This window comes from Phalaenopsis equestris, unplaced genomic scaffold (genome assembly GCF_001263595.1).
Source record: "Phalaenopsis equestris unplaced genomic scaffold, ASM126359v1 Scaffold000716, whole genome shotgun sequence".
NCBI classification, from domain to species: domain Eukaryota; kingdom Viridiplantae; phylum Streptophyta; class Magnoliopsida; order Asparagales; family Orchidaceae; genus Phalaenopsis; species Phalaenopsis equestris.
In genome coordinates this window covers 156,577-181,915 of record NW_018165156.1, presented here as the reverse complement: position 1 = coordinate 181,915, position 25,339 = coordinate 156,577, and the positions used below count along the sequence as shown (strand labels likewise).

At 32.6% G+C, this 25,339-nt stretch overlaps 3 protein-coding genes across 8 annotated transcripts in view; all 3 read right to left on the bottom strand.

Moving 5' to 3' along the window:
- The window catches only part of LOC110030414 (putative bifunctional dihydrofolate reductase-thymidylate synthase), a 53,203-nt gene extending 47,174 nt beyond the window's left edge, over positions 1 to 6,029 (bottom strand). Inside the window, exons 1-10 of one of the 5 annotated variants that reach the window (XM_020733112.1) lie at positions 5,466 to 5,684; positions 4,522 to 4,821; positions 4,306 to 4,350; positions 3,585 to 4,078; positions 3,114 to 3,516; positions 2,942 to 2,986; positions 2,149 to 2,214; positions 877 to 938; positions 699 to 773; positions 454 to 619 (exon numbers count right to left, since the gene is read on the bottom strand). In XM_020733112.1, coding sequence (XP_020588771.1) covers positions 454 to 619; positions 699 to 773; positions 877 to 938; positions 2,149 to 2,214; positions 2,942 to 2,986; positions 3,114 to 3,516; positions 3,585 to 4,078; positions 4,306 to 4,350 — 1,356 coding nt within the window. In that variant the 5' untranslated portion in view covers positions 4,522 to 4,821; positions 5,466 to 5,684. Of the gene's footprint in view, positions 1 to 453; positions 620 to 698; positions 774 to 876; positions 939 to 2,148; positions 2,215 to 2,941; positions 2,987 to 3,113; positions 3,517 to 3,584; positions 4,079 to 4,305; positions 4,351 to 4,521; positions 4,822 to 5,465; positions 5,685 to 5,857 lie in introns of those variants that run through there. The other 4 variants (XM_020733114.1, XM_020733113.1, XM_020733115.1 and 1 more) reach the window with 4 other exon arrangements.
- A 964-nt stretch (positions 6,030 to 6,993) lies between these two features.
- Positions 6,994 to 16,194, bottom strand: LOC110030420 (phosphatidylinositol/phosphatidylcholine transfer protein SFH8-like). Of its 2 annotated transcripts, XM_020733128.1 has the most exons (15): positions 16,094 to 16,194; positions 15,730 to 16,018; positions 14,753 to 15,047; positions 14,386 to 14,485; positions 13,505 to 13,771; positions 13,332 to 13,409; positions 13,108 to 13,209; positions 12,964 to 13,013; positions 12,486 to 12,585; positions 12,311 to 12,409; positions 11,911 to 12,027; positions 9,194 to 9,317; positions 8,410 to 8,804; positions 7,305 to 7,379; positions 6,994 to 7,209 (listed from the first exon to the last, which is right to left on the bottom strand). In XM_020733128.1, exons 2-15 carry the CDS (start codon positions 15,764 to 15,766, stop codon positions 7,189 to 7,191), a joined length of 1,860 nt encoding a protein of 619 aa, XP_020588787.1. In that variant the 5' UTR covers positions 15,767 to 16,018; positions 16,094 to 16,194; the 3' UTR covers positions 6,994 to 7,188. The 2 variants fall into 2 exon arrangements, with proteins under 2 accessions (XP_020588787.1, XP_020588786.1); XM_020733127.1 differs by having other exon boundaries at positions 15,730 to 16,148.
- Positions 16,195 to 19,637: 3,443 nt separating this feature from the next.
- On the bottom strand, positions 19,638 to 25,118 carry LOC110030433 (nicotianamine aminotransferase A-like). The gene is made up of 8 exons (XM_020733146.1): positions 25,013 to 25,118; positions 24,642 to 24,934; positions 22,218 to 22,584; positions 21,740 to 21,952; positions 21,585 to 21,644; positions 21,336 to 21,491; positions 20,425 to 20,518; positions 19,638 to 19,869 (listed from the first exon to the last, which is right to left on the bottom strand). Exons 1-8 carry the CDS (start codon positions 25,028 to 25,030, stop codon positions 19,742 to 19,744), a joined length of 1,329 nt encoding a protein of 442 aa, XP_020588805.1. The 5' UTR covers positions 25,031 to 25,118; the 3' UTR covers positions 19,638 to 19,741.
- Between the last annotated feature and the right edge of the window lie 221 nt (positions 25,119 to 25,339).

The following is a 25,339-nucleotide window of genomic DNA, read 5'->3' as shown; positions in this document are numbered from 1 at the left end:
TCTTCCTCATTTTAAAAAGTATAATCAAACTCAATATTAGAAAACTATTTATTTCTAATCGCGCCAAACTTTACGCCAGACACGCCTTTCCACTCAATTGAAGGTAATGATATCTGAAAAGGACAACTTTCAAAAAATAAACTTCCCATGTTTCATAGCTCTTAAAAGTGCATGGCAGTAGGAAATGTTGTGCGCCAACACCCCCAAATGGAACAAGTTAATGGATCTTGCAAAGCATACCAAACTTTGCACCACACAAGGCAACTATACTGTCAAAAAGAAAGTCTTTATGTTCAAAAAGATCAACATTTTGAAGTAAGGAAGTAGCAAAAGTAAATCGACGCTTAATTTGAGCCTCGTGCCAATCAATTTTTATAAAACAAAAAAAATTTAATTACTAAAGTAGAATGTTCATCTAAAACAATAAAAAAAAAATTATTAAAGAAAACTAACCTGTGATAAAATGTGACAAGGTGGAAGAGCCATATTTTTTAGATCACAAGGATTCCATGCTGAAAGAATACATCGCCGATTATCTGGATCTTTCTTTAACATATCAATGATATCTAACAACTGGTCAAACCCTTTTCCAGTATAATCAGTAAGCATGTCAACATATCTGTTAAAACACTATCATGATCAAAAAAATTCTAGTTAAAAGAATAGAGCAATATAAAATATAGAATTTTTCAGCTTACTCAGCACCAAAATGCCTCCACTGAAAGCCATAGACAGGTCCTAAGTCACCTTCTTCCCTATGATGTAGACCAACCCTAGAAAAGAAAAGAAAAATATGATTAAAAAATACTGCCACAAAACAAAGTATAGAAGAACAAACTACAAACAAAACAGGCATGACATAAGATTAAGAAACACCTATCGAGATAATCTCTAGATGCATTCCCATCCCATATGTGTATTCCCTTTTCTTGCAGTACCTGTTTGCATAAAAAGTGCACAAAAATAATCGTTAATTGTTGATCAATCAAAGAAAAATTTTGTTCACTGTATTGGAAAAAGGCTTCTTAACTTAACAACTCTCATGCTTACAAATGCATATCTGTATTAAGTATACATGCTTACAAACCTACCAACGTACCTATGTACACATATAGATCCTTATAACAATGGATTTGTGCGTTCAAAATGAAAATGTGACATATTCCCATAATAGTAGCATGTAAAATACTTCCATAAAAGAGCCCTGCATTTCAATTTTTGGCCATGGAAGCTAAAATTGCGATTTAAAAAAGGAAAAGTTTGTTTAAGTCTTCATATGTTAGCAAAAAGGATTAAAAATTGATTTTATACGAAGTCTATGCTAGCTTCTTTAAAGAACCATAACTCAAATTTCACAGGAGTATAATTTCAGTATAAATAACTCATTCAACCATTACAAGAAGCAAATTTGGGGAGCTTATGCTAGAGGTTTTCTGTATCAGTATAGACTAACACAAGAATTATAAAAGAAGGTTGAATGCTATTAAAAAAAATCATATGACAATAAGAAGGGAATAGCAATCTCTGCATTCTATTTTTAAAAAGAGAGACTATAATAAAGAGCTGAATGTGCACTGATGTAGAATGTACAGATCCATTGACAAAAGAAAATGATAGAAAGATATGGAATAATGAACTAATGTAGTACAATCTACGTGAAAAGGTTGAGAATAAAAAATATTTATATGAACCTTGAGGATACTTTTTCTAAAGGAAAATTTGAGCACATACCACTCAAATCCAATGAATTTACATATCTAACACCTAAACTTCATTTTTTACATACATACCATGTAACATATGCATGAAAAGGTTCATGTCACTTTTTAAAAGTTAAAATGGTTGTATTTTATGTGATATGAAAGATTTGGGTGGCATAAATGTAGAAAGTAAAATCTAGGTGTTAAATATGTAAATGCCCACTTTTTTCTAAAACATGGTTAAGCTTCAGATAATCATTTAAAAGAATAATTTAAAGTCCAAAATTTATGCAACCAGTGCTAATAGTGATCATTTACAGGTTGAAATGCGCATGGCACAATCCTATGATGAACATGAAACAAAATAGGCATGGTAATGGGAAAGCCATATTTTAATGAGATGCTCATTAAAAATGATAAAAAATAAACAAATAGTAGAATATGATACCTTGGCATTTGTTGAGCCACTTATAAACCATAATAATTCTTCAACAACGCCTCGCCAAAATACTCTCTGTGAAACCATTTTTTATCAAATTAACATTGCGCTTGAAAGCAAAATTTTGAACATGTAAAATTGCTATGAAACACAACAAAACATTGATAAGCAAAATATATAACACAAAAAGGCAAAAAAATATTAAAAAAAAACTTTTAACCTTGCAAACTAAAATAATAGAAAGAAAGGTAACTAGATATATCCAGCTTATAAGTCGAAGATTCCATTTCAGGGATTGAGGGTTGAGATAGCCTACTTTATCTTTGGTGGACACAACAAAGATATACTCATAAGCAAAGAGAGCAACTTGTCAATAGTACTTAAGAAAAATCAAATCTATAATCATATTTTTTTAAGAAAAAAAGTACTTTCAATAAATTAGTTGTACAAAAAACAGTTTTAACACTAGAAGATTATAATGAACAATAAAGTTTAAGGAGAATGGTCGGCTAAAAAATAATACCATTCATTTTTTTCAAGCAATAAAACTTAATTCATTAATTGATTTATTTACTTTGTATAGTTGTAATAACTTATCCACATAATGTCTCATAAATCTGCATAGACATCTACTCTAACTACATTGTAATTAGAGCCAATGCAATTTCTTTTTCAAGTGCTAAGACCTCAAATAAATTCAAGATCTTTCAGAGAGCCTTGGTTGTGACATGGAAGCTAGTCCTATTTACCTCAATTGCTTATACATTGTAATAGCAAATTTCTTCAGTTTAGAAAGCACTACCTTGGTGGTAAGAAGTGGAAAAGATCTCCTCAAATTGAATCGCATCTGGAGAGAAATCAAGAAAACAAAAGACAAAATAACTATTTCAATTTTTTTTTTTTTTTGGGTGCAGGGTGCAAAATCATTAACAATCACCATAGATGAAATAAGTAAAGATAAAATGAAAGATAACTGCCTGACAACCAAACTTTGAAAGCGTCCCCGTTCCCGTCCGATCACTCTTTATAGCACCATGAGATATGATATCTTCCACAAGCCTAAGATAAGCGTACTCCTCATGCCGTTCAAATATCATTTTAGGAAGAAAAGAGAATTTCTGGATTTTAAACTTATCCTTACGTGAATCACCATTAGTTGCTTGGCCATTTTCCTGAGCCTGGTATTCACCAGACGGACGCATCACACGTACATATGTCACAAAAGAATATCTAATGTTGCTCTCTACTGATGGAAAAGATGAAAACCAAGGCCGAAACGCCGAACCATCAATTTCTGGGATGAATGTATCACATTCAATACTTGCTTCTATGTCTGTGAAATGGATGGCATCACATCTAGATGAATTAAGCACATCCCTGCAACAATATCATAAATATTTCAGTTCAGCCCTTACAACTAACAATATCAAAAACCAAAAACTCACCTCAGTATCTGGCCGCCACCTATCACAAACACTTTCTCAACAGAGAAACAGTAAGGAAAGGATGCTAGCAGATCTAAGGCCGAGTTCATGCTACTGCAAATAACAACATTCTCTACAGTGGCAATATCAAAGCTTCCTGAACGAGTCAGTACGACATTCAAACGACCTGGCAAAGGTCTATTTTGGATAGGAATACTCTCCCACGTCCTCCTACCCATAATCACTGCATTCTTTTTTGCAGGATCTGATGTGCCCATCGTGAGCTCCTTAAAAAACTTGAGATCAGATGGAAGCTTCCATGGTAACTTACCATCCTTTCCTATACCCATTTTTCTAGTAGCAGCAACGACAACTTCAAAGGTTCTTGGAGGAAAATCTTTTGAATTGCTATTAGGTAAGTTTCCAAGTTCGTTATCAGCCATCACAGGAGCACTATGACTATATTGATGGCTTCTATTGTTTCCCGATGCTCCAATTACAGAAGAAGGCCTCACCTGAACAAAATCAAGTATGCAACTATTTTTAAAAAACATTAAACCTGGAAATGAAAGCCAAAAAAGAGATGATTTAACCCTGAGAACTAAAAAACAGAAGAGAGGATTAAATCATTTTACAGAGAATTAGGTAAACCTCAGAAGGAGAAAAAATCGTCAAAGTGTAGCTAATGCTACATGCTAGAGAAACCAAGAATTATAAGGAAATCATATGTATTTTAAAACACCTTGAAAGGAATGATCCCTGAGCTGAATATCCTGAACGTCAACATCTGGACCAAAGACTAAATACAATCAAACAAATATTTTAAAGGGAACTGTACCCCCAGAGAAAGTGTAACAAATTCATCAAGGCAATTTGCTTCACTCAGGCAAAAAATAAAATAAAAAATATTTAAATTACACAAAAAAAAAACAAAAAAAGAGGTTTACTTGTAAATTACTTGCAAGCCACCTTAGCCTAGTGGTTGAGAGCTTTGACTTTCAACCAAGAGGTCCTAGGTTCAAGATCTTGCATATGCGGGGCGCGTGTGTTCGAGTGTGTGCGCAGGTAGGAAAAAAATACTTGTAAAGTACTTAAATCCCAATCAAACAAAATGCTTTGGCAAATGTGATTGTAACAAACTTTTTAGGAAGATTCTAATTTCTGTCAATGTCCAAATATCCACATCACTTTATACAACAGATACTGTATGTTTCAATCAAAATGGAAAACTTTCAGGCGCTGGCATGTTTAGTATAATCTGCAGAAGAAAAAGCACCACCTTAAATGTCCCGTATGAAATATGTCAAGTTATAGTGTCAAAGATAGTGAAACTTATTAGACTGATAAAACTTGTGGCTATGTGTGATCAAAGATATTGTACATTCAAAAATTCATCCAGCATAATTACTTCTTGAAGTTGATGGTTCGCCTACTAAAAAGTTAATCTATCCTTGTTTACATATGGAGCAAAATATGGTAAAATTGAGTCATTGGAAGTCAACTTAAATGACAACGACAAACCAATATAGCTGATGGCTATGCATGCCGAGAAATTGGCTGTCCAAATATTCAACAAGCATTCATAGTGATTAAAATCAATAAAGCATCCACCATACATTTATCCACCATTGTTTCACCGATCCTTGAGATGGACATGGAGGGAAAAGTGCACATGAGAACTAATTAGGGGGTGTTTGGTAGCCTGTTTTAATTAAGCAGGATTTATGCAGGATATAAGCTAAATCCTGCCGAACGGCAAAAGATGGCTCCGGAAAACCCAAGCTCCCGTAAATCCCAAAATGACGCCGATTGGCGATAAATCCGGGATTTACTAAATCCTTCCTGTGAAACGGCGGATTTAGTAAATCTAATCCGGAATGGCGCGAACTGGAAGATGCTTACCTTCCTCAATGGTTTCTGGTAGGAGCGGAGAAGAGGGATGAATAAGATGGGAGTTTCGGCGGTGTCTGTAAACCGCGATCCCCTCGTTTCCTAGCTCTAATGGCGACTGTATCGCGAAGGTTTGTTCACGGAGGCAATGATTTTGGGCGAAACCAGTAGGGGAGTGACTTAAGCGAGGGTTTTCGGCCTAGATGGAAAGTTTGTGCGAAACCGGGAGGAAGCGGGAGATAGATTTGTGGTTTTAATTTATTTTTGTTTAACTTAATTTTATTATTTTAATTGATTAATGATAATTAAGAAATCATGAATCGCCTGAGCAGATACAACAATATAAACAGACATTCTTCAAGCTCCAATGATGAATAACAACATCTAGGGTTGGGGTGTTTCACCTTAATTATCTGAGGAAGGAAGAAGAATCTGAAGGAGCGAGCTCCTCTCCTTCAAACTTCAATGGATCTCCCGCCAATCAAGTAGCCTTCTTCTTTCACCGCTTGCTCAGTCCTCACACCCCTATTTATTTATATTGGTCGCTCCACTCTAACCCACAAGTTCCTCCCTGCTCACTTGCTCTTCTATATTTCTAGAACCTTATATATACTATTAAATTTTAGACTAATTAAATATATAATTGTTAAATTATATTCATTTGTTTTCGGAGGGATTTTAATGCTATCACAAAATTTCATATTTATAGATATATTTCTTAAATTCATGAATGCATTTTAATGTGATTAAATTATTAAATTATTAAATAAAATTGAAGGATATTATACATATAAAAACATAAAACTAATGTGAAATGTATAAAAAAATTATTATTATTATCATTATTTATTGTAACATCAGTTAAATGTAAAATTACCATAAAATTCTAAGCTATACATGTAAATAAAAGATATATTTTTGAGCTATTTGATTTAGAGCAATCAATAGTTAGAAAAATATTAAAAGTTCTTACAGGCTTTGCGATGCTTAAATAAATGTCCATTTCTGACTTTCAAAAGTTCTATAAAATTTAAAAGCATATGTTCTAATTTCAAACAAATATAAGAACAATAAAATGATAATTAAATCTCAAAATAGTTAGATATATTAAAATGTCCTCTCAGAGCTTAATCAAAATGATTTGAATCAGTCTTTGATGTTCAATAAATTGGAAGAAAAATGTCTGAACAATTCAAGTTTTAGCATGAAATAAATCACAAATGAGACAAACACCCGGAAAAAATCAGACTCATCCAAATTTGTCAAATCCTCAATTCACCCCAATAAAAGAAAATTTTAAAAAAATAAATTACATATCTTTACTGTTTCAAACCAAAAGATTTTTTTTTTTTTTTTTTTTTGAAATTTTACATATAAAACACCCAAAACTTCAAATACAACGATTAATCATTCAAATTTAAAATTTTCATTTCAACCGCCAAAAACTTTAAATATAATGGATTGGCCGCTCATCTTTTAAAAAGAAATAAAATTTTGGCGATCGAAATGAAAAATTTTAAATATGTGGTCAAAACGTAATATTCAAAATTTTTAGATGTTTTGCATGAAAACCACTCTTTTTTTTATTTTGTACAATAAGTGAGTGAAATAAAATAGAGAATATGATGGGAGACAAATATCTCTCCTTCAATATCTCTTGCATCTCCTTCTTAAAGCCTATTTCATCATCATCTTCTGTAAGAAATCATTTTCCCTCAAACAAATAATCAAGAGATCAAAAGCAGAACTTCCTCTTCTGCAAAAAAATAAAAAATAAATATGCAATAAGCAATATTACAACCATCAAATGAAGAGTAAAATGACAAACATATAAAGGAAACTTCAACAAACCCGGAATTTAGCCTCTTGCTGAAAATCAATGTATGCCAACAGCTCATCTTGCCTCATGAGAGCTTGATGCAAAGCCTGTTAAACCGCGCACCGAAACACATCAGATACAACCAAAGGAGATGCAAAAACATCTATTGTTTAGAATTCACGAACATCAATGAATCCGTCGACAACGAAGAAGGGTGAAATTATACGTGGAGACATTCTCTAGCATGGTTTTTGGTCCGAGTCATGTGCCAAAAAAATCCTCTAATTGTTTACATGAAACACTATTTTAGTCTCAAAATCTATAAAACTAGTCCTCGGACTTCACCCGATGTTGAGAGAGTTTGGAGATTAAATTGACATTTTAATAGACTTCAGGATTAAAATGGCCACATGTAAATAGTCCATTTAAGATTTTGGGGTTAACATAGATAACACACAATTCTTACCTATTCATATATCTCACATTTAAACTTGCTATATTTATACATAGCACTTAAATCTTCAATATCACATTAAAAAAATAGCAGTATTATCATTTACAATTCTGGATACGAAGACTACGAACCAAAACCAGACGAAAGAGTAGGGTAGCCGGAAGCCCCCTAATCCAATCAAAAAGTGATCTTTTCTAAATGAAATACACATTTTCATGAATAGTTTTAAAGCATCAAAGAGCTATGTATGTAAATATGAAAGTTTAGATGTGAGATATGTAACTACATAAGAATTGTATGCTAAATTTGTAAATTTCCCTTTAATTTTTTTGTTTCAGGAGTCTGAATAGAGTCTCAAACAAAAACTCCAAAGTTTCACTCAAAAGTATGTCTTGTGTTGTGTGAAGCTTTGTTGCAGCTTGTGAGTAATCATCTTCGTATAAAGGAAGTTTTACAAACACACCACTCAATTCCTATGTATTTACAAATACAACACCTAAACTTAAAGTTTTAAATATACACCGCCTTACCCATGCATCAAAAGATGTATTTCACATTTTAAAAGTTAAAATAAAAGTATTTTGCATGTAATATGAAAGAATTGGGCGGTATAATTATAAAAAAGCAACCAAAAGTAGAATATTTGTAACGCACAAAACCAAAATCTAAAACTGCAAATTTACCTGTTTTGTAGCAATAAGTTCAGCTTCTAACGCATCGACGCGGTAGACTGCAGCGTTGAGTAGCTCTTCCTTCTCGCGAGGCATCACCAATGGTTTCGATTGAAGAACACTGATCTTTTCTTCCAATTCGCCGAGCTTCTTCAAAACAGATGAAAGGAGGTCGGCATCCTTGAATCCAGGATCGGGTGACGAAGGCTGCGACTTCTCCTTAGAGGTTGACTCACGAAATAATGCAGCATCATGCCAATCTGACTCAGGAGTTTCTTCCTGAGGCTGCTTCGCTACACGGCTGATGAACGTATAGAATAATGTAAATAATGCCATAATATATGCAAAGAACTGCTTTCTAATTCCTTCAGAATAATTCTTCATATCAACCAAGAGAGTTGAAGAACCTGCACCAAGAAAACAATTTTCATTTTTTTCATTACAAAAGAGATTTTGATTAAAATGCTCGACTGGAGCATGGAATATTGATGCATCTTCTGCAGTTTGTAGTGCAGTCTACATCCAAACCACTCAATTCCTATGTATTTACATATGAAACACCTGAACTTCAATTTTTACATGCATAAAACAGCAGTATTTTTTGGGTCGTATAAATCTGAACTTCAATTTTTACATACATAAAACAGCAGTATTTTTTGGGTCGTATAAATCTAAAACATAAATTTTAGATATATAAATACATAGGAATTGGTCTGTATGTATGTAAATGCCCCAACATAATATTAAACAGCTGAGTTTGATACCTCAAAATTGCTAAAATTGTACGTTAACAAACCTTTTGATTCGTATTTTGTGCTGCTCGGGCTCTCTTTCTTCCATTCTGCATCCATGGCTTTGTCAACTACCAGTACACGTTCAGGCTCTGAGGATTCCAGGATGCTCTTCCCAACAATTTTTGACTGAAAAGAAATAAAAAATTTCTGTTAACACAACTCAAAAATAAAAATAAATAAATAAAACCAAAGGTACTTAGAAGAGGATTCTTCAAATTACAAACATTCATTGCTTCCTAGTTTCTAAAATGTTAAAATATTATATTCATTAGTTTTTGTTGCACCAAGAACAAATTTGGTTTAGTGGAAACTCATTGAAAAATCAAAAAAATTGGATGGAGTGGTTAATTAACAGCATGATATGGCGTGTTTTTTTTACTAAAATGAAGGATTTCCATGAAAAAAAATCACAATATTCAAATTAATTTAGAAGGAATAAAGGATTACATATGTATTCAATTATTATATTAGTCCAAGTATATAAGTGTCTTTATATAAGCAAATGAAGAGAACAATAAAAGAAATAACAAGTGAATATTAAAATAAGTGTAAATTTCTATTATAAATAATTTATTCATTTGACAATTAAAGGTGGAATATCAGTAGGATCTGATGAAATAATCCCAATTGAAATATGAAAATATTTAGAATAATTTGGAGTTTCTTGACTTACTAAACTCTTTAATATTATTTTAAAAACAAAAAAAAAAGGAAGAGTATTTGAGTTCCCATTTTCAAGAATAAAAGGGATGCACAAGAGTGTGCAAATTATAGAGGAATTAAGTTGATGTGTCATACTTTAAAACTAATTGAACATAGTTTAATAAGTGATACAAAGATTTCCCATAATTAATTTGGATTTATGTCAGGCACGTCTACTATGAAAGCTATAAATTTATAGAAAAGTTTGATGGAGAAGTACAAAGAGAGTAAGAAGGATCTACATATGATTTCTATTGATTTAGAAAAAGCTTACAATAAGATTCCAAGACAAGTCCTTCGGAAAGTCTTAGAGAAGAAAGGTGTTGATATGACTTATATTCAAGTCACTAAAAATATGTATACTAGAGCTATTACTTATGTTCGAACAAAAAAGATTGATCAAGTATTTTCCTATTTCAGTTGGATTACATCATAAATCGACTTTAAGACCATTTTTTTTGCTTTAGTTATGGATGCTCTTACTGGGCATTTATAGGAGTTTGTGCCTTGGTTCATGTTTTTTGCTGATGATGTCCTTCTTGTGGATAAGGCTAGAAAAGAGTTCAAGAAAAGGTTAAATTATGGAGGTCTACATTGGAGTCTAAAAGTCTTCATTTGAGCAGATCAAAAACTGAATACAAGGAACGTAATTTTTAGCAGTAGCAAGTATAGTGGCAGAGTTGTAATTATGGGCGATCAAATCATTAAAAAATGTAAACATTTTAGATATATCGGGTCTATTATTCAAAGTGATTATGATATAGATGGAGATGTTATTATTAAAATTCAAGTTGGTTGGTTGAAGTGGAAGAATGCATCAGGCTTATTGTGTGAAAGAAAAGTATCGCTTAGACATGAATGACAATTTTATAAAATGGTGGTAACTAGTAAGACATGCAATGCTCTATGATGCAGAATGTTGGCCTTTAAAAGAGAAGCATAAAACAAAATTAAATGTTACTAAGGTGAGAACACTTAAAGACAAAATGCGATATGAATATATCTACGATAGGGTTGGTGTAGCTCCAGTAGCAGTCAAGATTAGAGAGAGTCGTCTTAGATGGTTTGGTCACATTAAATGTCGACCATCTGATTATTCGGTTAGAAGAGCAGACATTTTAGATTTGACTTATGTTAAGAAAGACAGGGGTAAACCTAAAAAGACTTGGGTGTATTGTATAAAAAACAATCTTAACCTATTAGAATTACATGAAAATATGACATCAATACTCAATAGGACATAATGGAGAAAAAGGATTCAGTTACTCGACCCCAGTTACTGGGATAAAGGTTTGTTGTTGTTGTTGTTGTTGTTGTTGTTGTGATAAATTATATATATGATAACACTCCCAAATAAACTCAACGTACCATAAAAGATATCAACATGAGTTTGAAAATATTAATAACCATCCATTTTGTAGCACAATTAAAATTTTGGAAATTTACATTGTACCAGACAATTCTATGGATTTACATATCTAACAACTTAGTGCTATAGGCCTATGCATAAAAATGTGTCTTTGACTTTTAAAAATTATTTAAGTTGTATCTTTGATGTGATGTTAATGATTTAAGTGTTGTGAATGTAAATATTAAATTTTAGGTGTTAAATATGTAAACACATTTGCACGGCATGTATGTAAATGTCCGTTAAAGTTTACACCTCATATAGCACTCTACAAGAACAGAGGATTTATAAATCCAACCCCAAAAAATTACAATAAAATTAATGCTAATGATGATGATCAAAATTTGTCAAAACCCATGACATTTGATTATTTAATTCATGCTATGGTTTCGTATTCACCTTTTCTTACAAAATAATTTAGGAAATAAATAGTATCTTATCTGCTCTGCCATGTTAGACCAAATTTTACTTGGAAAACAAATTATTTTAAAATAAATGAATCAATTAATCATTAAACATACAATGTAAAAAAAAGACCAACAAGTTCATTAGAAAAATCTTAAATTTGAATATGATGATAGTGGCGGAGTGCTTAACAGTCAAACCTACCTCTTCTCGCACAGGAGTTAAGCACTGATACTGCGCATAGCTCATAACTGTTTTAGGCGAAGTAATATCATCTGCTTCTGAGCTAGATTCTGCGGTGGAGGTATCACTACCTTTCGCCTGACCAAGCAACAGATCAAACTTTAGTTTTACAGATTAACCTGGTGGACAATCAATTAACTTTAGGAAATTTGCATTCATAGTACACAATTCTTATGAATTTATATATTCATGCAAATGCATATTTCACTTTCAAAAAGAGATAATAGTGCTATTTTTTATATGTTATTAAAAATTTGAGTTTGTGAGTGTGAATATAAAACTTTTAGGTGAGAGATATGTAAATACATAAGAATTGAGTGCTATGTATAGAAATGCCACATAAAATTTAAGCAAGCCATACCAATGGATATTTTGGCTTAGCATAAGCAATAATATTTCCCTCTCCTTTAGAAACAGTAACAATTTGCCTGGTATATTGGGCTTCTCCACTAAGAACCATCTGTATATCCAAAAACCAGAATAATTATCATGAACCATGAGATCCACCACCATGTCTAGAGAGAGAGAGTATTGACCTTCACAATATTTGGATCCTTCCATGGCCCCCTCTCTGCTTTCAGGCATCCTCCCACATCAGAACAGGTACATGTGCCACCAAAAAATTCTGGCAGCTCACTAGAGAAGGTTCAACATGCAAAAACATTGTTCAAAAATCAAATTAAAAAAGAAACCTTTGCTAAGAAAATGAATCCAGTTTTGAAAGATGGTAAGTTTCAAAATGGTCCCGACTCTTTGTCGAGAGTCATTTTAGTCCCATAATTTATAAAAGTATCAATTAGTCCCCATGCTCTTTTATTAGAGGCTAAATTAGTCTTTTTTTAAGGGATTAATTCAGCTCATATTGAAAAATTCTAGAGGCTAATTTGGCACTTTTATAGACTCTGAGACTCAAATAGCCCCGTGTAACTAGTTAGGGATATATTTTGGCAATTTACTCAGCCCCATGTAACTAGTTAGGGATATATTTTGGCAATTTACTCTTTGAAAGATTACCTGGCATCAATTATTTCAAAAAGTTTACCCTGGTACTTGGCACCAATAACCTAAAAACAATTTGGTCAAACTAGTTGTATTCTCATTAAAAAAAAAAACTGAAAATAGACAAAAAATAGGTGCGAGCGAAACTCCAAAACTTACATGTATCTTCGAAGTAGTTTTGGGATCTAGGAACGATTTTACGCTGTTCCATAGCAATCTAAAACCTGGACCAGCATTAATGATAAACATGCGGCATAAAGTCTGCAGGGTCAAAAGCATAAATTGCATTAAATGGGGGATTTCTGCACAATGATGTCTGAACAATAAAATGAAATCAAATTAAGCGGAGTTCTTAGATAGATCAGTGAAATTCGAATGCATACCTCAGGGTAATTGTCACTGTCAATTTTCTGCAACCTCTGAATTAACTCCCTTGCAGTCTTGCTGAAATTTTTCAGCCCCTATTTACATGAAAAAAATGTCAACAAATTCTGTTTTTTAAGAAATTTTTCAGCCCCTATTTAACAAAACCATAATATTGATTCAAATTACATACCACACCCTGAACATCTAGAATAGTTGTGCTAGAATCAATATGCCTTTTTACAGCAATAGAACAGGCTGGAAACTTAAGTTGGAAGCTCCTCTCAAACTCTTTAACATGATATTTTATATATCTTTCCATGGTTGTAACATGCATAAGTTTGTTTGGTTCGACTTTTCCCAATCTTTCGATGTAAACTGGCCTCCCTTCCTTGTCTACGCCATGGTATCCATGAGGATAGTACTTCAAAACTTCAGGCAACTCTTCATAATCAAAATCCTGACAGAAATTTGAAGTTAAAGTTAAGCACAAAGAAAAATAAAAAGGGAAATTGGCATACAAACCACACAATTCTTATGTATCAACATATCTGGCACCCAAATATTGATATTTACATTTATAACACCTCGGTGTCATAAATCTATGTTGTAAGGATGTATTGCACTTTTTAAAAGATAGTGAATATGGTATTTTTGACGGAATGTTAACGATTTCATTGCTTCTATGTTGTAATGATGTATTGCACTTTTAAAAAGATAGTGAAGGTGGTATTTTTGACGGAATGTTAACGATTTCATTGCTATGCATTTATATATGAATGTTTAGGCGTTAACATGTAAAAACATAAGACTTGTATGGTATGTTTCTAAATGCCTCAAATAAAAACTAAGCAAGATCATAGCATTAAGATAACATTTGTAGCATCGGTCTATGTTATAAGTCTGCAACTACATGTGAGTTAACTTTCATTAATAACAAACCACCAGAAAAACATTGCTTCTTAAATAGAAACTTGAAAAAATTTAAGTTATATTTTCAATCACATTTACCCTGAAATTTCTACTTATAGAAATGGTTTTCAGCATAAAAGCAATGTATAAACGTAAAAGTACCTCAATAATAGTGTCGGCACCAAACTCCTTCCTCCACTGAAGCATTTCTGCCCACATCTGCTTTGTTTTCTCGATATCAAATTTACGAGCCTTCAAAAACCTAAAATATCATAAATTTTCTTTGTATTAAGCATGGTAATTTGATGGAAAGCCCAAATTTAATAAAGATTTTCAATTTTCATATAATAAAACGCATTTAAGATCAGAAAACAGAATGAAATTAATTAATTATATTAATATATGTGTGTGTGCGCGCGCGCGCGTGTGGAGATAGAGAGAAGGAGAGTAAGAGGTTCAAGTTTAATAAAAGTATGACTGCACAATCATGGGAAACAAAAAATGTATTAACAAAGAAATAGAGGAATACCTCAACATCATATGGTAATTATCATGTTTTGAAGGGAGCAAATCATCAAAAATTAAAGATTGGCGGAAAGCATCAACAGCTTGAAGCTCCTCTATATCCCTTATATCCTCAATGGAAACAGAAATAACTCTACTGCTCTTTCTCCTGCTCTTCCTCAAAGTGTGCTTGAATATAGTTGACGCATTTATTGCTCTTTTCCTCAAAGATCCAATCTTTACCCACCTTTCATCTTCCGAGTTCTCAATATCAGATTTTCTTTCTCTTCGCTCATCGTGACCAGAAATGCCATCAAAGACTGTAACAATTAGAAGAAGTCAAAAGTTGCATGATCATAACTCGAGAAACCGGGTAAATAATTTAAGATGGATTTAACTTAAATCTTTCTTGACAAAAACAAAATGAGAACTTTTAAATTCTAGATTGAGTAAATCCAGATTCTTGTCAATTTCTTCTCAGATTTGACTTAAATCATGGAAAGAATCTTTAAAATCCGGATTGAAAATCCGGATTTACATAATTTACAAGATCCATCACCAAACAACCTGTTTTCTTTTACATTTTCGGTTTAAGAGAAAAAAAAAGAACTTCCATAATGCAAACTACTGAAAAGAAAGCAGATAACAAAAAGGGCTGATTGGTATCCTATTTTAAGCAGAATTTCAGCGATATTTAGCTTAACCCTAGTCAAACGAATAGTGGCAACTTTTCATAAATCCCCTTTCAGATCCGCTATTGATTAGATTCCGCGGTTAATCTTAAATCATGTAAGAAAAGCTAGTTTTTTACAAAGAGCTCACGGCAAAGCATTTTTCAGGTTGTAATCCTCTCGATATTTACTAAATTTAACAAGATTCAACGGTCAGACAGTTCATCAAGGTCATAATCATGATTCACAGGATTACTAGATCCTATTTTTAGCCGGCAAACTGCCTAATATTTCCTATATTTTTACCAAGAAAATGTCAAATTCAACTCACCGAAAGGTCTGGCGAAGCGCTCCACCGATCCCGTCATGGCGGACTTCTATCGAACTGCGAGAACGCTAGAAAACGAAGAATCCCTCCCTCACTTCACAACCGCCAGCAAATCAAAATAAAAATACCTTCCGATCCGCCGAAAAGCCAACCAAAGGCGTCGAATTTGGAGTACCCGAGACCGATCTCGTCTGCAAGGCTGTAGATTGAGAATGATCGGCTACACACGGCGGCAATACTCTTCCGGCTCAATAGAAAGAGAGAGAGGGATCTGAGATCGTTTGGGCGAAATCTAGCAAAATAAAGCGAGCTTTGAAGGAATCTTATAGGTTAATTGCAGAAAATAAGCCGAAAGATCGGGGCTTACGGATGAAGCTGATAGACGCACTAATGGGGTTCTTTCCCTCGTTTTTTTTTTCTCTTATTTAAGATCCGGTGCAGCGACGCAGAAATAGGACTGATAGGACCCACAAGGAGCGTGCCACGTGGAATCCGCCATTGACATTGCCGTCTGTTGATTAGGTCTGTTTGTTGAGGCGCCAGGATGGGGACGCTTGGTTCATTCTCCTGAAAAAACTATCACATTTTTTAAAAATAAAAATATAATCATATTTTTTAAAAAACTTTATTTAATTTTAATTATTTATTCTCATTTATTTATTACTATCATATTTAAATGATATTGAACTATGTGATTTAAATTTACAAATAAATTAAACTTTTTATTTTTTTATTTTAAAATTTATGTGATTAAATAGAAAATTATTAAAATATTTATAAATGTAATAAACACATTTTATTTTACCAGGAAATCAACATATAATAATTTTAAAAGCTGTTTTGATGAAAATTAAGCTAGAGTACTTCGATCTTGTTTTTTTTTTTCAGAAAAATATTATTGAAATACTTGAAATTGGTCGTAATAATGTTGGGGTGATTCATAAACATAAGAATTTTTATTCAATAAATATCTCAAATTTAAAAATAAAAGAAGAATTTACATCCATGCTACATATTTATTTTATAATTACATACAAAATACCTAAATTTTAACATGACAAAAAAAATATCACTAATACCATTTCCTTAAAGTGATGTGCACCTTTTCATAAATATATTTTAATATGATTATGAAAGAAAGTCTTAATATATAAATATCAGATTTTTGTTATTAGAGAAGCAAATGCTTAAGAATTCTATGGAGTGCTTATAAACTCGCTAATTAGTCAACAAATAGCCTAAATAATCAATGATTTAATACAATACTAAAATATATTTAAAAGTAGTCATAATCTATTCATTAAGTCTATAATACAACAAGGAGAATTATTCACATATGACTCCAAATAATCCAGCTGTGTAAACATATATCAATTGTAGTAAAGAATAAGTCTAATAAATAAAGTATATACATTTTAATATAATACCCATACATAAAGCATTGAATGTATTATACTATAACAAGAAATATTCATGAAACAAATGCAGAGCAAATCCATATAGTACAATCACATATACATAGGTTAATAGCATCGCGCCATAGTTTAATTTATGGATCATATAATCACTTTATGGTAATCATATGTACGGTTAACTTGATTGAAAATTCTCAAAGGAGAACATTATAGTTTGCATCTCAATACGGCACACGAAGGCATATAAGTATATGAATTTATTTTAAAAAATCATAAAAATTGATTGAAAATGTTGGTATTATTAGATATTATGATGGGTCGCAAGGTGGATGGTTTCTCCGTAAAAAATACAATTGTAATTTAATTAATTTTTTTAACTAGTGTTAGCAAAGAAATATAAATATGCTTTTTCTAGCAACAATAAAATGAGTTGGTGTAGTTTAATGGACCTAGTAAGAGTCTAAAGTTATTAAAGTTGATGAGCAATGATGAGCATTTAATAAACATAGAGGGATGGACGATTGTTGGGCAATGATAAGTAATTGACTTATTTACTATATACAATTGTAATTTAAATAATTTTTTTAACTAGTGTTAGCAAAGAATTATAAATATGCCTTTTCTAGCAAGAATAAAATGAGTTGGTGTAGTTTAATGGATCTAGTAAGAGTATAGTTATTAAAGTTGATGAGCAATGATGAGCATTTAATAAACATAGAGGGATGGACGATTGTTGGGCAATGATAAGTAATTGACTTATTTACTATTTAGATGACAAGAGAGGCCAAGAGATAAAGATAGACCTGTGTTGAGTGTAACATTGAAAAACATCAACTCTTAGAGAGAATTAGACATTCATTATTAATATATATCATATATTTGTTGTTAAGTGATGGATGATGGGGGTATCAGAAGTTTGGTGATGAGGAATGATCAATCTAATCATTTGTATGTTATATAAATTTTTTTGTGTGGATATAAATGGTTGGTGAATGAAAAACATTAATTGGTTTTGATTATGCCAACAATTTGAGAATTTAATGTCAAGCTTCAGCGATTTAGGGCCCGTTTAGGGCAGCTTATAAGTGCGGTGGCATTTTTGAAAACGCCGTCTAACTGTTTGGTTTGTGTTTTTTTGAAAACACTGTCTGTCGCGTTTAGGTTTTTTACACTAAATGCAGGCCGCGGGTGGACCTTCGCGGTCGACCCCTAGGTCGCGTTTCAGCAAACGCACAAGCTGCCCCAAACAGACCCTTAATTATGCATGTTTATAACTTTAAAGTGTTTGGTTGATTGGAGGGGGTCGGTACAAACATTATGAGGGCATTTAAAGTTCCTTATTTCATAATTAGAGCATTCAAAATTGTGTCAAAATTATAAATTACAAGGACCATTATATCGACATCAATGAAGTTTGTAAATGGAGTAATCCACATTTCAAGATAAATATATTTATTTCATGAAGATGTGAAACATAGCTGGCTTGTTGTACGCTGAACATTAATCACATTCATAATCCATTAAGTACGTAACCTACAAATGATTATTTTTTTGCCTTGATAATATTCATGAATTAATACGTCAACTTTTTCTTTCTTAAAATTAACCATTTATTTTTTTATTGGGTTATATATGAGCTTTGTCTACCATTCTTGCCTTCACGGTGGGGTTATTTTTTGGAAATAATTTATTGAGCTTGACTATACCAAAAAAGTCAAATTAAACTTCACAATGAAACAAATTTAGCCTAAAAAGGGATAATCTGGATAAAAATATATTCAGGGTCAATCTCGATTCAATATATGTTTTTTTTTTTTTTTAAATAATAAGTGTTGTTGTAAGGGCTATTTTTTTTTTGTAGTGCGTACTATTTTCTATTTACTTTTTTTTTTATTTTAAAAATTGATTTACTCGCTATTCTATTTTAATGAATAAAAAAAAAAAAATTGATTTACTCGCTATTCTATTTTAATGAATGGAGAAATAGTCTTCAAAAATTTCTAAAAGCTTTTGACAGCTTAAATGATGTATTAATTTGTAGACTTCTTTAAATTATTAAAAAAACTACTTTTTAAAATTATTAAATGCATTAAATAACCTCTAAAATTTGTGGTAAATTTTAGAGAAGTTTCATACATCAAATACAATATTTCAGCATATGGCTATGGCATGCATCACATAAGTCATATGGAATGTTTTGAGCACACCCATATTTTCTTAAATTGAGACACCACCTGATTAATCTACAATGAATCATATCACATGCCCCACATTTAGATTGTTATAAGAGGAGATATATCGAGTTAGGTTTGTAAATTTTCTAGCTTTACATGGTCTACTTACCTCCAATTTTATGATCAATACATACCCTCTCGATTGGTTTTTGTTGGTGTGCGTGCAGGAAGAAATCTCCTAAGTGAAATTTTGAAAAACAAAATACAACATTCTATTGAATGCTGGAGCCATAAATATAATTCACACCTCAACTAAATATGATTATCTCAAGGCACTAATTTCATTAAAAATGCGATTAAAGTACAACTAATAATTAGATCATGATTAATGATCAAAATACAGCCATTAAAGCTTTATTTAGGAGTTTAAATCTGTCGGACATTAATCATCCTCCGCTCGCAGAAGGATCTCATTCGTTCACACGCATCATTTAACAGTCCTGGAGGCAATCCGAAGAAAAACCTAACCCAATTCTTCAAGCCCAATATGGAACCTATAAAATATATATATATATATATATAATAACATATATTGCAATTGCATGTCATTAAATGATATATTAGCTCAAACTGCTAAACCAACATAGTGATAGTATGATTAGATTTTTCTCTAATTTTTGGCCGGTTGAAAATTTTCTATCTTCATCCTTAATTGATTGGAAATAGACATGCGCTGAGCACCATATTAATTATTGGAAGATTTACAAACATACAACTCAATCCCCGTATATTTACATATCCAGCACCTATACTTCAATTTTTACATACATATATGATATATCACCTTTAATATGCATGAAATGATGTATTTCACTTTTTAAAACTTTTTAAAAGTTTAAAAAGTGGTATTTTTAATTTGATCTGAAAGATTTAGGTGATATAAATGTAAAAACAGAAAAGTTTGTGTGTTAGATATGTGAATACATAGGGATTGAGAGGTATGTATGTAAATGCCCTTAACTTATGTGATATATATGTAAGTGCTTGAGAAAGAAATGCAACAAGGTAACAAAAAATATAAGTAAGAAAATGCATCACTTTATCCAAACCTGGCAAAACCAAGATGGACTCTTCTTTCATTAACTCTTTAGCAAAATCCATGTCGCTCTCAATGCCAAGAAGGCGACTGGTGTCCACCTCAACCTGTAAATATATTCAAAACCAGGAGAAAGTGTTGGAAATTAAACTTAATTTGGCCCATATTTAATTGTCCTTTAGTTATCCAAAGATGAGCCGATAATCTAAAATATTCCTGAGATGATTCAAGAGACATATTGAAGACCAGTCTGCAGACAAATCTAAAATAGCATTTAACGAATTTCATCACTGAAGATAGTTGAAAATTCTAGAAAGTCGATTATAGTCATAGGAGAAAATATTATGTCTAGTGTCTAGATGTATTCCATATATTGGCGTTGATCGTACCACGCCACTGTGCAAGCAGTGCCACTATGCAAGCGGTGTGATGTGATTCACGTCGTCGCCTGAACATACATTGCCCGGGCATAATATGTTCTTTCAAAATAGGGCTCTACTATTATAAATATATCTCATGTCTATGAATTTGTATCAAGCAACAAGCAAGAAATAAAATTACCACTTCATCATACTGAGTTTTGGTGCATTTAGATACATAGCACACAATTCTTATGCATTTACAAATCTCGCACCTAAACTAGCATACTTACATACATAGTATTTTCGTGCTTTAAACCTATCCATGAAAAAGTGTGTTTCATTTTTTAAAAAGTGATAATAGTGCTATTTTTTATGTGATATTAAAATTTGAGTGTTGTGCATGTAATTGTGCATGTAAATATGAAAGTTGCGAAATGTGTCAATACATAGGAATTGTGTGCTCGGTATGTGAATTTCTCTCCTTTCTTTCTTCTTACTCTTTTTCTTGTCCTAAGAACTTTAGCATTCCCACACTCAACAAATAAATGAAGTGTTTGTATACCATCATGAACATAGCACCCTGAGGCCTGGAATAGCATCTCAGCGCTTCAATTTTCTCCAACCCTCTAAATAAGGTGTCCGCACATAAGTCCAATAACTTGACGACATTCTCATGAAATTTCTCATTTGCATTAGAGAGGACTGACGGAAGTGCAGCCTGCTCCAGTATTAATGGCGAGAACAAACAGCATCAGATTAGTAGAAAGCAAGAGAACATGAAAAGTAAGCAGGCAAGGGGATAACTTGAAACCTGGATCACTGAAGCTGGGCCAGAATTCACATTCATAAATATTTCAGTTGCCTCCCTCACCTAACACAGGCAAGATCCAATCATACATAAACATATCAAAATCATCAATTCTCAATAGCTATTAGTTTACTTGGAGCTTAATTAAGAAAGCATACCTTTTGAAGGGTGCCTTGTGGATCGCAAATGACTAACCAGCCAAGACGCCAGCCAGGAACCATCCAACGCTTGGCCAGCGATCCGATGGTGATAACCGGCGCTATATGAGCAAAATTTGCCATGGGAATGAAGCTGCCGCCTCCAAAGACAATTCCACCATAAACCTCATCGGCGATTATCGGAATGTTCAAATCCCTAGCAATCTCGGCAATCTGCATTGTATGTATACAATAGCACAAATACATATATGTATATGAGAGCGTAAATGCTTACTTTAAACTACAGCAAATCGATCCGCTCGGGAATCGAGTAAGATTTGGTCACAATTTGACTGGCATTTATACTTCAATCCAAAAAAATCTTCGGGTTAAATTCATAGCCATAATTTGGACAGTGTGCTTTACGGTTTCGGGGGAAGAAGGAGAAGGAGAAGGAGAAGGAGAAAGCGAAAGAGGAGAGAATGGAGAATCGGCCGACCTGTAAAATATGATTAGCCGAGAAAGCAGCGCCGGATGGATTATTAGGGTTGATGAGGACGATGGCTAAGGTTAGATCATCGGCAACGGCTCGTATCTGATTGGGATCAGCTTCCCATCGGCGAGACGGTAGTAAGTCATAGTAGCGACGGCGGACACCGGCGATATCGCAGGCAAAGTCGTAGAGAGAAAATCCTGGCCGGGGAAGGAGGACGTTACCGCCGGCGGAGGAGATGACGGTGAGGATGGAATGTATGGCTTGGGTGGCGCCGGAGGTGAGGAAGACGTCGTCGGACGAGACGTGGAAAGGGGCGGGTCCACCGACGGTGTTATTGTCCAACGCCCTGTTTAAATGCTCTGCCACCGCGCTGCCAAATCAGAAGTTTGTATTAACTCAATAGGGGCATTTTACATACCTGCATGTCTAATATTTAAATTTTATTTTTTGTCACATTTAAAACGCCATTTATTTTTTTAATTTTCAAGAAAAGTTGACTTCAAATGCAATATGTACGTCTCAAATTCATGTTTTAAATAAATTATATGATCCAAAATGTGTATATCAAAAAGTTTATATACTGATGTTAACAGATATATAACAGTTTATAAGAGAACAATACGAAGGAAGCCAATCCCATACAAAGAGATCATGAGACCCTCTAAGCCAGATGAGCCAATAAAATCAGGTCAGAGCTGACCAAGTTCAACAGTTTATGAGAGAATGACTAAGTGATTCTATTAAAAGCTATTTGCCTGGAAATGAGTCATCATCAGGGGACACTAACTACATGAAAGTCAACTCAATATAATAATATATCCCATAGTGAAAGAGTCCACAAAGCATCTTCAACCATCCAGCGGAGGACAAAAGTCTTCTTTCGGATATTGAAGATAGCCAACATGTTGGGTTTAGCCGATAGAGCCACATCGACCAAGCTCAACTAACCGAGATAACTTGGTTAAGCCATGCTAACTAAGGTTAGTCGACCAGGACAGAAGACAACTAAACGGTGAGCCGTGGTGTATACCCTCTAAAATATGGGTAAAAAGTAATATCAATATTCTAATAAATTTCCTATAAATAGGATAACCATTCAAAGAAGTGGAGACTCAATTTTTTACAATTCATCTATCTCTCATCCTATGTACAGTCTATTAATTGGATCTGACTCACAAACAATTTTTGGATTCAATATATAGTGTGCACGTGCGTGAGTGTGGATACGCGTGCACATGTAGATATGTAAAAATATTAATTTTATATCTGTGAGTTCTATTATTATATTTTATAAAATATTAAAAGTTATACATTTAGTTAAATACATTATACAAATTTATATTACAAAAAGATTAGGAATCAAATCCTTATTTGCTTAGGTATAACATACAATCAAACAATAAAAAATTATGCTGTAATCATTTCAAAATAAATTCAATAAATTTGAATTCACAAAGAAGGAGCTTTTATGACATACCTAATCAACTGATTTAACATTCTCATTTTTAAATTATTTAATCATTAAAATAATGCTTGTCCTTATGCACATAACGTCAGATTTGTCATTGTCCCATGACTCAACTAAGGAATTAAATATCTATTACTATAATATATGGGCTGAATAGTTACAAAAATACAGATATAAATTAATACCATGTCAGATAAAGTTTTAATTATAATAAATTTAAAATTCATGATTTTTTTGGAAATTAGTAATGATATAAACTAATTTATTATTTGTTATTATTACCATTTTTAGATAAATTAAAATTTAAAAATTTATTTATAGTTATCTTTAATTAAAATATTATAATCTTTTATTCTTCCACGAAAATATAATTTTATAAGAAAGACCAATATTGCCTCATGGCACCCAACGGAACCTACCACACGCTAACATGCAATTGCGTAACGATAGCCGCACATTACATGCAGTACGACAAATGTTCTGACTTCTTGCAACTGATTCTAAATTAAATGTGAGATATAAATCATTCTTACATGTTTATACATCTAATTTGTAAATTTGCGAAAGTTATATATCTAATTTGAATGTTCTGCATGAAAATATGAAAATACATAAAAATATGTGTCATACTTTTGATGATATAAAAAAAAAGTTATAAATGGATTTATTAATTTTAAATGTTTAATGTTAATGATCTTTCTATGCCATATTTATGAGTTAAAACTTTATATAAATTTATATATAAGATATGCAAATATAAAAAATACAAGAAAATAGATGTTTATTGAGTAATACTTAATCAGGACTAATAAAAACAATTACTTGTTTTTTTTCCATCCATGTTCACAATTATTGTTTTATTTTTCACAAAATCATATTCTTTAAATAAAATATAAGAAGCAAAAATTTAAAAATATATTTCTGTAATTTAGGGTAATTATCCGAAAAGATAGGCTTACCGGCGAGCAGAAGGGAGGCCAAAGGAAGGAGCGTAGGAGTCGGAGAGAGAGCAAGTGAGAGCAGAGGAGAGAGAATCAATGAACGGCGGCCGGCGGCCGAGGAACTGTGGATTGGCGGTGGGATCGCCGGTGCCGAGAGAGATAACGGTTTTCTCGCTGTTAGATAAAGTCTGAAGCTCAGCCATGACTCCTCTAATGGAAGATTTGACTTCCCACAGCACCGTGTTGCAGTTAATCATCTTTGCCTTTTCGCCCATATTTTCTGATCCATTATTTTTTTCTTCGATGGAAGCCTTCAGTTAAGTATTTAGATGAATATTAATGAATGAGAAAATTATGCAGAGAGATTGAAGATTGTGAGAATGAATTACCTGAGAAATAGGCGCCATTAATGAAGCACGGGAAGCTTGAAGTTCTGACGGTGGCAACTTTGGGGATGGAAGGAGATGTACAGAAAGAGCTCCGGAGAAGACTTTAAATAGTATTTGTTGAGGCTCTTTTATAGAAGAATTATCTTTGAATATTATTTTTAGCAGGAAAATATAAAAAATTATGAAAAAATAAAAATGCAATCGTCATAGCTAGTTCTCTTTTTATTTATTATTATTATTTTGTGTGTCTGTGGGTTATTTTCGTCTGCATATAAATAAATGAAATTTAGAAATGATAGTAATATTAATGGTTTCATGTGTTTATAA

Bases quoted from the DNA above. Each gene is read 5' to 3' on its own strand.
- LOC110030420 (XM_020733128.1), bottom strand. From the start codon at position 15,766: ATGACGGGATCGGTGGAGCGCTTCGCCAGACCTTTCG. The intron at 13,410-13,504 runs GTATGTAATTTG...TCATGTAAATAG, and splicing joins TTCTAGATGTTCAGGGTGTG to GGGCTGAAAAATTTCAGCAA. The intron at 12,410-12,485 runs GTCAATACTCTC...TTGGATATACAG, and splicing joins AGGATCCAAATATTGTGAAG to ATGGTTCTTAGTGGAGAAGC.
- LOC110030433 (XM_020733146.1), bottom strand. The intron at 22,585-24,641 runs GTAAGCCTATCT...CTGATTTGGCAG, and splicing joins GGCCTCCCTTCTGCTCGCCG to CGCGGTGGCAGAGCATTTAA. The intron at 19,870-20,424 runs GTTTGGATAAAG...TATATTTTATAG, and splicing joins GTCCATCTTGGTTTTGCCAG to GTTCCATATTGGGCTTGAAG.